Genomic DNA, 12,793 nt, shown 5'->3' with positions numbered 1-12,793 from the left:
TTAATAGCCAGACACTGCTACTGTTTGTGTGACACTTGGGGCTTTGTGTCCACCCAGCAGTCCCGCTTCTCTCGCCAGGCGAGCTTTGTAGTGTGAAGCCCAAGATTTAGCGATGAAAGCAGAGACTCTGTGTGTATATGAGAGGCGGCTTGTGTGTGAACCAGGCGATTTCGTGGAGTTCTGTCAGCACACAAAATTCCCTCTGCAAACATTCCTCTGATGTGATGCAGGCCCAGGGGAAAAGGGCAGCGTGTGTGCCTCTGCGTGTGTGTGTTTTTGACAGTTGACGTGCGTCTGCTGCCCAGACAAATCCATACCGCCACTCTGAGCCACGCTGCAGGCACATAGTCACACATAAGCATATGCACGTGGGTTATATGTGTGCGTTTTGGTTAATGAGGATGTGTTGATTGATTAGACTGCAGTAATTAGCTGGAGTGTGAAGGCCTAGAAAGGTCTCCACTCTGGTGGGAGTGTCCCCTCTAGAGAGATGTTGAACTGTGCTATGCACCATTACATCACACACAAACACGCAGAGACAAACACCACAGAAATGGTTCCATCCAAATCCAAGATGCGGGATGAGTCATCTCTCAGAGAGACTTGGTGCAAGCGCGAAGGAAGGGGAAAGGATGTTTGCCGCGCGTGTGCGTCGGAGCCTGAGACAGAAGGATGTTTGCAGCGTGGAGATGTGTGCTGCACACATGAGATGTGCTTGTGCCAGCAGTTTCCTTTCCTGCACAGCATGGCCCCAACACTGACCCGATCCCTCTGCCTTACAAATCAACTCTCTCGCTCACTTCCTCCTCCTCCCGTGCTCATTTGCAGTTTGGCTTCCAGTCTTCCACCCAGATTTCTTTTGTGCAACACGGAGCTGCTTCTAGTAAATGCAAATAATGTGGTACTAAATATGACAAGCTCAGTGTGAAGCCCTGAGTTAGGAGCATGCACAATGAACTGCTTCGGGAAACCATTGCACACAGTGCCACCATATGGTCGGCTAAAGAACTGCGTGTTGATTTAGCGTTCTTGTTGGCATACTTGATGCGTGTAAAGAGGCGAATAAAATTCACTTTGCACCCTTAAACAACATCACACGAGGCTGATTCTCTTAAATGTCTAACATTAAGGGTTTTTACCTTTTGACTTTCACTGTGCATACCATTTGAAATGTTCTGTACAACTGAGGTAACCTCTGCTTTTTTTTCTCTCCTCCCTTTTGCTCCATCCTTGTCCCCAAATAGAAAGTTCTACTACATCACTCTGCTGAGGGACCCCGTGTCTCGCTATCTCAGCGAGTGGAGGCACGTGCAGCGGGGCGCCACGTGGAAAACCTCCCTGCACATGTGCGATGGACGAACCCCAACGCCTGAGGAGCTGCCCTCCTGCTACGAGGGGTCCGACTGGTCGGGGTGCACCCTGCAACAGTTCATGGACTGTCCCTACAACCTGGCCAATAACAGACAGGTACAGAGAGGGGAAAAAAGGTCATAAGCATCAATGTTTATTTTAATCTCAATAACTTTAAGAACATCAGACACCAAATGTCTCAAATCACTGGAAAAGTTTCTGTACACCATGTTTTTCCCCCTTTTATTTTACCTCATAACACACAAGAAGGTGTTCTGGCAAATTCTCATAGAGCTAGATTGTTATTTTACTATCATTTATTCCTGATGTTTAAAACTGTTCGTAGTCTTGCTTTGTCTCCTCTAAGAAGATGTGTGGCCTGTCCTGGCAGTGGTAGCGACTGGTGATCGGGTACCACAGTTTAAAAAAGACTTCCTTTGCTCAGTTTGCTTTCTTATTAAGAGTAGCGAGAAAGCAAAAATCCATACCCATAAATATAATGGAATCAAGAAGCTTTGTAATGTATAAAACCAGCCTCAAACATTGTCTAAAGTCAGCACAAAAGTGTCACCGTGAGTTATTCCTTTGTATCCATTGATTTGGTTCATAATTTAATACTGATGGACTTTTGTGCAGAGTCTTGTGCACTGTCTTGTGTGCCGTTTCAGTTGAAGTGTGGTTGTTTTTATCCACCTGTCCAGGGATAACAGATGCAAATTAGACGCTGTGCAAATACTTTTAACTGTGTGCTGTCACTTTTTTTTAAATAAGCAATAAAATAAGTTAAACCTGTGCACTGTAAGTAGGTCTTGACCGATATAGGATTTTTAAGGCCAATACTGATATTTGAAAAGAAATTGGACATTCATATTATTACAGATACAGATTTTTTTAACAGTTTTCGCACAAATGGTCAAAAATGGTCCATCAAACTTGCATCACATCACCAGGCCTGACTTCTCTCCTATCAGGTTGCTTTCTCACCATGAGAATTACTGTACAGATGTTGAAAACACCAGCAAAGATGCACCTTGGCTTGAATTAAAGTAGTAGGAGAACTTGTTTTTATTTCATTTCTTACATATAAAAAGTGCATGGTACACTTGTAAGATGAAATCCGCATGAGTGAAAATACACTAGATCTTTCTCCCTCTCTCTCTCTCACACACTCACACACACACACACACACATTTACTAGTACACGGTCAGGAGTTTGCCTTCTGGTCATAAACACCTCAAATTCACACCTCCTTTTCTCATGCTATCTCAGTCTCCCACCTCAACGTGTTGGCCAGCTTATCTCATCTGAGCCTCGGGGTGTTATTACTCAGGGTCCTATGACTTATAAATGTGACACACGCACACAAACACACACACATGCAGACTTGAGGCATCTTGATAGACCAGCGGGCTATGGTGCATGCAGTGAATCCAAATTTATGTCCAGTCTGTTTGTTTACTGTACTTTAACAGCCCCCCGAATACCCTCGGTAATGAAGTGATCTCTCACTTTGGAGCAAAATTTTCTTGGCTCTAATCTGCTCCTGCTACTGGAATTTCAGAGGGAAATTTGTTACTGATACCGACATTTTAAAGATAGTATATGATGTGCCGGCAAAATCAAAGATTTCAGGATCAAGGCTGGACGATGAATAGTGAAAATCCAATCCATAATATTAGTACCACCTACATAAATTCTGTTGCACATGCAGTGAGTGACAGACACTCCATGGGCTCGCACAGCCGCCTTCACGTCCTTTTCTCCCGTCTTTAGGTTCGTATGTTGGCGGACCTGAGTCTCGTAGGCTGCTACAACATGTCCACAGTTCCAGAGAAGAAGAGGGCCCAGCTTCTCCTGGAGTCTGCCAAGAAGAACTTACGAGACATGGCCTTCTTTGGCTTGACGGAGTACCAGAGGAAAACCCAGTTCCTCTTTGAACGAACCTTCAGGTTGCGCTTCATCAGGCCTTTCATGCAGTACAACAGCACGCGGGCTGCAGGGGTGGACCTGGACAACACTACGGTAAGTGCAACATTGTATTTAACTCTATAATGCCAGATGTATCATGTTTGATATATGAGTTTTTGAGACCTCTATATCATCTCTTTTCTCCAAAAAAACCTAAATAAATTGCACAAAAGTACCAAAAGTAGTAGATGTAACAAAAATTAAAGAAACTGAAACAAAAGTTAAATAAAAATTAAAAATGTATACACATATTTTATACATTTCTTTCTTTCTTATTTGTCAGAAAGTTCAAAAATAAGAATTTTCTGGCAATTATTTTAAAGCAGCTTATACTAGCTTATACTGTAATCACAATTTAAGCTTTATTTCTCATTGCATTCAAATTTGTATTACTTGGCAGATACTTTTTTTTAATAGAAACTGGAAGAAAAAGGAAGAAGTACAATAAGCTGAAACAAAAAATGAAGAAAAGGGGGGGAAATGGCAAAAAGAGAGATGGAGAGAAAAGTCTGCAGTCTGATATTGCTGTGAAATGAGTTGGGATGACTGTCGCTGTTGAGAAAACAGCAGCTTTAAACATGTTCTTCACACTTGTGTGGGAGTTTTTAAGCTCAGTTCTCATCTTAATAAAAAAAAAAAAAAAAGAGAGAAATCCTCCAGTATACAGCAGACTGGTGATTTATACATCAAAACCAGTTGGAGCAGAGAATATAAAATATGCTTCTGACAGATGCTGTGGAAAGGTGGACCCACTGGTTATTATCACGAAAAGGAGGAAATATCATTATGTGACAGTTTGGAGTCTGACAGGTGTGGCGTTTTGTGTCGCATTTTGTTTAAAAGTAGGTTATAAAATTGGTTTAAATCTTTGCGAAGCCGCTCTGCTAAACTGAATTATTTAAATAAGTTTTTTTTAAAGGAATTCAAATAATTATATCAGCAGGTTTGGAGAAGACTGTTTACTTTAGACTCTCCTCTAAAGCTGCTGAAAGCCCACTCTTACCCTCATCCCTTCAAGATCTCAGTGAGTCATTTTTGTTTGAAACTGGTTTCTAAATAATTCGACGCCTGTTCTCAGATAGCCGTGCGCCTTCTCCCTGGCTTTCTTTTTGCTGGTGTCCCCCCCACGCCGCTGATCAAACGCCTCAGATTTTCTAACATCGACGCATCACGTCGCTTCCCCCTGTTATCCCACACATGGCTCGCAAATGATATCCAGCACTCCATCACAGATTTCAAAGGGATTCTCTTAATTAAACACACACACCCCCCACCTCCATGTTCAATCTGCACACAGCAGATTACAAAGCCAGCTGCATGGCACAACCAAACAACATGTTTCTGTTGTCTCCACGCTGGCGATGCATTCTCTTTCAGTTCCCTCTCTCTGCAGACGCGCTATAAAGCATGTGATCAAATGTCACCATGGGATATTTTCGCAATTCCAACTTTGAAACTTTCCCAGCATCGCATGGAGGAAACTGAGACTATATTTAGTTTCTGGGGTCGTGCCCCGAGTGTTTTGGGAACTTTCTGGGCCTGAGTTTGTAATATTGAGCAGTATTGATGGGTCATTAATCACAGAAATATCCCTGTGTCCCCAGAGTCAGTGTTTGGGTTAGGAGTGGACACAAGTTGATGAAGAAAGTAAGGCTTCGACATCAATCCCAGTACCAATCCAATACCATGGCTAAAGTGATAATACATTCAGCTCCATGCATTTATAAGCATATCGGCCTTACTTGTGATCCATCTCACTTTCCCTGTAAGTTTAGTTGACCAAAAAAAGGGAAATGAGCCACGCATGTCAAGTATGATCACTGTGTTCTGACCCTCATCTCTCCACACAGAGTTTTTCTTTTTACTCCCGCCTACATCAACACTCCAGATAAGGGAACACTTTGTGTTTTTTGCACTGTCAGCAAGCGGCCGGGCCGTCCTTGACGCAGAGCACGAGGTAGAGCATGACGCAGTCAGGTCACCGTGCTATAAAAAGGTCCGCCATGACTGACCCTTTCTGGTTCCTCAAACTAGAGTGAGAGGTCAACTTAAAATCTTACGGAAACAATACCGATTAGAAATCAGTGCAATCTAAGAAGGATCCTGGAGCTCTTGAAACTTTTAGAAAAGCTAATAATAGCCTTCCCTGTTCACTCCCCCCCCCTTCTCCATCTCATCCACCCAGCTAAATTTCTCCTGCACTCTCCTTAATAGGTCCAGCGTATAGAGGAGCTCAACGAGCTGGACATGGAGCTGTACGACTACGCCAAGGACCTGTTCCAGCAGCGCTACCAGTATACCAGACAGCAGGAGAGGCGGCAGCAGCGCATCAAGAACCACATGCAACAGAGCCACCAGGGCCTGGGCATCAGCCTGTGGCCCTCCCGCAGCCAGCAGAGCTTGGTGTCGACACTGGAGGACGGAGACGGGGAGAGGGAGGAGCGGGATGAGGGCGAGGAGGGAGGCAGAACGGAGGAGGCGGGAAGCAGGCTCCCCACTGAGGACTACATGAACCAGATCATCAACCGCTGGTAGCAGAAGAATGAGAACAAACAACAGACATGCATATGTAATGTGAAATGCAAACACATACACACACACTTACACTCACACACACACACACACACTTACACTCACAGAAAGTGGCGCCTGCTTCAAAGACCCAACTGACTGAAAAAAAAATACAAAAAAAAGAAAACAGACTTTACCAGAGTTGGGCTGCGGGAATCAGAATCCGAGTGGGTTGCTATGGAAACCTGAGCTTGGTCGATTGCATCAGCTCACATTATTGAGGTTTGCCCAGTTGTTATTAGCGCCTGCTTGACCTTTCCTCCCCTGTGCATTTCTTTGTCTCTCCCATCATCATTACTGACTGAGCAGAGGAGAGATATTTTTAAAAGTCGCTGACAGCTGAGTAACCCAACCAGCTCTCCCGCCTCCGCTCCTCCTTCTGTATTCCTCTCCGTCTCTATGGCCTGATATGGAGCATGAGAAAATGAATTTAAGTCTGTGAATTCCCGCTAATCCTTACAACAAAAAAAAAAAAAAGAAAGGGGGAGAAAGGAGGAAAGAAAGGACCAGTCTACTTCCTGGATTCTCCGATTTCAAAGGAACTGGGAGAGCTATGAAAATGCGCTGATTGCTGGGCCGAACAAAGAAAACGGTGCATCAGAGACTGCCCCAGAAAGATGGAAAGAAAAGTTGGACTCAGTTGTGTAATAAAAGCTTTCCGCTTTACAAATAAAAAAAAAAAATAAAAAAAATCTGTCATCTCACCCATGAACATGCTTTGGCCATGAAATAGTGACATTCTCATTTTAGGATGAATTTATTTGTATTTTTCCTTCTGTGTTGATGCTTTTTTTTTTTTTTTAAAAAAGCACAATTGTAATAACACTGAGACCAACATTGCTGCCTAAAGAAAAGTGATTCCTTTATGTCTTTATTTTTATTTGTTTTATAAGTCAAAGCAAATGGATTGGATTGATGTACTATGGACCATAGCCATTACTGAAGCCTTGCTTCTTAGGGGTGGGAATTTTTGTTTTTTGTTTTTCTAGTCAAGGTTTCCACAGCCCTTGTCGCTTGATAAGTTCATTATTTCTCTTTTTTTTTGGTCTCCATCCTGCAGAGAATGACAGCCAATTACAGCGCAGAATCTCACATAGGTGCGAGGAAATCAAAGGGAGGGGAGAGGAGCGAGTGTGCTGCAGGTTGTTGCCAGGAACTGTGTGAGCGGCAAGCGCTTTGGAAGCCTTAACTCAGACAAATGCTTGAGATGGGAGCCATGGAACTTCTGGTCACCATGGCAATGTGAGCTCTTAATGCAGTGGGTGGCATTTTCAGTTTCACCATTTATTCCCATTTCTCTTTTTTTTACCTTCTGACTGCGTTGTAAAAGTAGCAGTCTCAAAGAAGCCTCCGCCCTACCTGCTGAAAGGGCGCCCACAGCGCCGGTGACCCGCGGTTCATTAGTGGGAGCTGTCTTTTTACCCTGAAGAATGGACAGGGCGAGGTAGCAGTGCCTCTATGTACTGGGAATCATAGTCACCATAATTATTGCTGATACTATGTCTGCATTACACTACAGTAATTTCTCTGACTACTCGTGAGTCTGTGTGGATGAGTGCAATTCTGCAAGAGTGTGTGTGTTTGTGTAAATAGTATGTACAGTATGCCTTTGATTGGCGTATGTGTATGCCTTTGTAAATAGTGTGCCTGACTGACTGACAGAGGATGTGCGATGAGTTTTGTGAGTGAGTGGCTTCATGACCAATTATAATGCCTTTTTTGTTTTTGTGGAGGGCAGCATCTCAGAGCAGTGCGACCCTCACAGTGATGCAAGCCAATAATACTCCCCTCCCCTGCTCCCCCGCGACCTGTCCTTAACCCTTGTTTTTTTGTCTCTTTCCCATGATGAGGCTACGTATAAAGACTATCAGTACGACCACTTAAAATCCTAATGTGTATTTTTGTCAATCAGTCATAATTAAGCTTAGTGGGATTTTTCTCCTTTTGTGACCTTAGTTCCCCTGTATGTTATTCAGTGATTTGGTCATGTAGCGTTATGTATGCAAACTGCAGGAGGGAATCCAAACGTGCTATCCAGCAGCTGGCCGTATCTTCAAAGGCTTTTCCACGTTCCCACAGGGGTCAGCTTTTTAACCGGAAAGTTAAATATTTGCATGGGGCAAGACTGAAAAACTATTTCCACGCAGCGTGCCAGCTACCGGCACAGGTCGAGCAGGAAGCCTGTGGAAAGATCGGATTTAAATGCGTCTTTAGCCCAGGGTCATCATTTTATTGTTTTCTACAGTAAGTAGCTGCTTGAGTTACCACAAAGAGAACTGGAGACACAACTTCTATCCAGATCACAGGTAAAAAGAAAATTAGATTTTGACTTCATAGCCCAAGGTTTGCGTAGGAACTCTGACGTGGTCACAGATGGGGCTCTAATGGCAGCAGTTTCCAGACATCTGTAGCTAATCGACATTAAGTCCATAGCAGCCGAGAGATATCTGCAATTTTCTGTATTCTGCCAATGATTGTTTCCTTTCTATAACTGCTGGGAACTTATCTGGTTAGCTGAACACGTCTCAGGCATATAATCGATACTTTAAGGTCATCAAATTAATAGCGCCCAGCTCACTGAAAAATATGGTGCAAAGCTACATCTATTCATTATCACTTAATCAAGACTTTGTGCTACAGTGGGATTTGTCTTTAGGCTTGAGTTACAGGCTGGAAACAATAAATGTATTTGTTTCACATGCATGGAAGGAAGCATTTTGAAAGAATTTGGGTTTAAAAGTGGATTGGAGTTGGAAAAAATCCCTCATCGACCCTGCCTGCAAGCAAACACTGTCAGCAATAAGACGGGAAAATGAAGAGAATGTAAAAGTGGGACGGGAAGAATCTAAACTGAATGTAGTCCGCTGTTTGTGTCCTCAGTCAAAGGATGCAGGCAAACAACCTGCTTTCCTGGTATCCACATACATAACATGATTCATCTGGTTGTTAACGTTATTTATTTTTATTTTTTTTGTAAACAAAGGGAACAATTTAGCTGAAATTTAACAGGCCGGATCCTCCCGTCCTCCTGCAGATCTCTTTATTTGATCAGCTCTGTTTAAATCAGGGATGATTTATGAAGGAGAAAAGAACAAGGGCGAGGGGGGGTGATGAAAATGTACTGGGACACATCCAGAGTCAATATGCTTCTTTTAAAGTAATGCATTAGGGAGAGGGAAAAATGGTTATAGAACGAGAGAGCTCCCTTTTTCATATTTTTCCGTCTCAGTCATTGTATTCTTCAAACCGGAGATTTTTATTTATTTTTTTCCCCCCTAAGCTCCAGGCGTTTTGCCCACAACTTCTTTTTCAGAGTCACACTCACATTAGTCCGTGTTTTGGCTCGAAACCAATAATATCTGGTTCCGCATTAGTGGTTTCGGAACAAATAAGACACCAATTCTGTATCTCAAGAGCGTTTTCATTTTCAGCGTCCCAGTTTCAAGTGTAGTAGTCCTCAAAAACACTCCCCGTACCTGAACAGAGTGTGAGAGGAAATCTCAAACCTTTCACCGAAATGATTCCAGTTATTGATGCTCTGAAGCTATGCTCAGATTTTTGTGTCTGATCTCTGTGTATATCTGATGTCTTAACAGCATTTTTCTTTGTGACAATGAAGCAACCCGGGTGTCGCTAGCATCATCCTTTTTATTTTTTTAAAGAGTGTGATAGAGATGTGTGTTGTTTGTTTTTGTTTTTGAGTTGGTGTGCAGTCTGTCTCTGGCTCCTTCTGTATGCATATTTCTGGGATTGTTTCTTATGATTGCAAAAATGAATCATCAAGCCACCAATTAAAATATTTCATTTTTACAGACCGGGCTGTGTTGTGGTTGTCACTGCGTGTCATTTCTGATGTTTCCCATTCTGTCACTTTATTATCAAGCATGAAAAATATCTCCCTTTTTTTTCTTTTTTCATAGCTGGAAATTACATCCAAGGTACTGAACTTGAAAACGAGCCACATGTTCATTTACACTCAGTGATTTTTTGACAGCTTGAGTGGGAGCCGAGACCTGCAGGTTTCCACACTCCCATTCACAGGCCAATTTGTAACTTAAGGATTTCTTTCTTTTTTTCTTTTTTTACCTCTCGCCTACACTAACTGCAAGACTGTGACCCCATAAACATGCCCGTTCCCCCACCTAATGATGGTCCTCAGTCCTGTCGCCAGTGATCTACAGCCTAATTCAATCTGCAGACACTCCGAGCCTGCCTGATGCACTTATATGCACACAAATATGCTTCTTCCTCTGCTGTGGCAGGTGGGTGTTTGCAAGGAAGAGGACAGCCTGTATAAATATAATTCCTTGTCCTTGGCTGAGCTTCCAGAGGAGAGAGGCCTTCACCCTGCCTCATCAACACACCAGTGAGCTTCAACTCTGACCTATCGAGGCAGGCGTAGAAAATAATTTGCCAGGACAGTGACGAGCAGGGGCAATTGGCTGGAGGAAGATCAAAGCTGGCACGGACAAGAGCAAGAGTGTCGGGGAGATGAGGAATCAGAGAGAGTCTTTATGTAGGGCAAGAGGAAAGAGATGCTGTTTTTTTTTTTGTTTGTTTTTTTTCTGCCTGACATACGAACAGAAGAGCGGGAGAGAAAAGGAAGAGCTGCGAAGCCTCTCTGGCAGCTGGCAAATGGTGTATTAGACTGAACGCAGTCTTTAATCCTCCCCCTAGCTCTGGGTCGCTGTCATTTCAAGTGCAGCTGGACTGAACAAACAATAATGGCTCGACCGTTGCAGAGGGGTGGACAGCTTTTGTGCGGCTGAACGTGTGCATGTGAGTGTTTGGGAGAGAAAGCGCTCGCTCGCTTTTGCAGTGGGAATCCAGCTCCGAGTTGATTGTACGGACTCTGGCTGCAGTCCATTATTAGCAGGTCAAACTGGCTACAGCTCCTCAGTGCTGGTCCCATACGTGCGCCGTGCAAACAAAGAAACTCTGGCGTTATTACTGCTTATTTTCAGCGTGGAATTCTGCAGATAAGTTCATACTGAGTTGCTCCCTTACGTGCATTGAGCCAGGCTATTGTAGTTCTGGAGGACTGCCCTGTTGGCGCTGGCAGCTGGTCACGATGGAGTTTGGTCTTTGTGTCTGGGCTTGAGTCATTTCCAGCAGTGGCATGGCTTAGACCCTCATCGTCAAATATACAATGTGGATAAATCTCTCTACACAAACAATTTGCAGAGTTTCAGTACCCTGTTTTGTCAGATTGTGAATGCGGAGGGCGGTGAGGGAGAGACAGCAGTCCAGAGTGGGAGTACGCATTTTTCCCTTTAGCAATAAAATAAATATGATTAGATGGACCATCTGGGGCTGTTATCTGACCTTCCACTCCACGTCTGGCTAATCTCCCAGGTCAACACCAAATCACCTCTCGTGATACTGCAGGATTGAACAGAAGAATCTAACCTCCCAGGCAGTGCTCTGCTGACTTACGCTAGTGGGAGTCCGATCTGAAGGATCTCACAATCCTATTAGGCTTGAAAAATGTGTGTTCATTATGTTTGTTTGCACGCACGTGTGTGTGTGTGTGGAGCTTTGGAGCTGTGGGACAGGAGCTCATAAAGAGCTGATCTGCTGCAAACTTATTAACCTCAACATAAAAGCCTGATAAATGTTGATGTTGGGGAAATGTAACAGGACACAAACCCGCGGGGCCTGGGCCAGCCCATGAGATCTAAAAGGCTGCTTAAAAGGGATAACATATTCACATGAAGTGACACATGGATCCTTCAGAGAACACATTAAGCGTGTGTGTTTATGTATGAGTCTTAAAAGAAGGCACCTGGATGTTGTTTTTTTGAACATTTTTAATAGACTAAGCAAATATTTTACTCAAAAATATACATTTATCAGGGTGTAATTAAGGCTTCCCAACAAATTAATGCATTCTTATAAACTTTGAATTAATCAATTTAAAATACAGAGGTGCAGGCATCAGTTTGTGAAAGCGCCATGTAAGAGTTTCTGTGCAAGAGTAAATAAACGTGACTATATATTAACAGCTGAGGCGAACAGCGAACTGACAGCCTACACTCACTGCAGATGAATGATGACCAGAGTTGTCATACTGTAGCCACCAAGCCAGGATTATCCACTTTCAGTTCACCCAGCCTGCAATCTACTGCCATCTAGTGGTGAGATGCTACATATTGTACCTTTAAGTTGTGGAGACGTTTCACCTCTCGTTCAAGAGGCTTTTTCAGTTCTAAAGCTAAAAGCTGGAGAATCCCAGCTAAAGCCTAGTGGGGGTTGTCCCCTTCAGAGGTAATCGTTGACCCTCTATTGATCATGTGAGGGTGTGGATCATTGCCATCACTGGGGGTTAAGGGTGAAACTACTGTAAGACCTTGGCTGACTTACTCACGTCACCTGAGGTAAATTTGTGAGTGGGGGTTGAAGCAATGCATTGTAGGTGGTTGACGTAAGCCACCACCTCTGTCCAGTGATAGTCATTCACAGTGGACATGCATTTGTGAAGTGGCTGTTTAGTTTCTCCTGCGTACAGATCCAAGCACTCCTCTCTGCCCTGTACAGCATATGCTACATTGTTTAGTTAAGCTGTGGTGATGAAGTCCAGTTGCCTTCCTTCTTTTCAAGCTCTCGAGACTACCGTGACCTGGATGACTGAAAACCTGCGCAGATGTTTATGTACGAGTGTAAACAAAACGGTCCTCGTCTCCGAGTGTATTTATAGGAAGCGAGCTCAGATCAGCAAAGAGTTTTTGGTCGCTGTTATGTGGTGAATTAGCTTCATGTTAGTGACCCCGGCTGACCCTCATTATACAGTCAGGGACACATTTAATTAGCAGCAACTCACGTGAAACGACAAAATGTATTAATATTAATGGAGGTTTAATTGAGGTCGTTTTGGTCCCCCGTCGAGGCTTTCAACCTCTAAAA

At 43.5% G+C, this 12,793-nt stretch overlaps 1 protein-coding gene across 1 annotated transcript in view; it reads left to right on the top strand.

The window, feature by feature from the left end:
• hs6st1a (heparan sulfate 6-O-sulfotransferase 1a) overlaps positions 1–9,704 on the top strand; it is a 61,064-nt gene extending 51,360 nt beyond the window's left edge. The window contains exons 2-4 of the mRNA XM_063497458.1: positions 1,245–1,467; positions 3,125–3,373; positions 5,534–9,704. Of these exons, the coding sequence (XP_063353528.1) occupies positions 1,245–1,467; positions 3,125–3,373; positions 5,534–5,854 (793 nt within the window). The 3' untranslated portion in view covers positions 5,855–9,704. The remainder of the gene's footprint in view (positions 1–1,244; positions 1,468–3,124; positions 3,374–5,533) is intronic.
• Positions 9,705–12,793: the final 3,089 nt, after the last annotated feature.

Source organism: Pelmatolapia mariae, linkage group LG16_19 (assembly GCF_036321145.2).
Source record: "Pelmatolapia mariae isolate MD_Pm_ZW linkage group LG16_19, Pm_UMD_F_2, whole genome shotgun sequence".
NCBI classification, from domain to species: domain Eukaryota; kingdom Metazoa; phylum Chordata; class Actinopteri; order Cichliformes; family Cichlidae; genus Pelmatolapia; species Pelmatolapia mariae.
The sequence above is the reverse complement of the archived record's forward strand: the minus strand, read 5'-3'. Positions and strand labels throughout refer to the sequence as shown.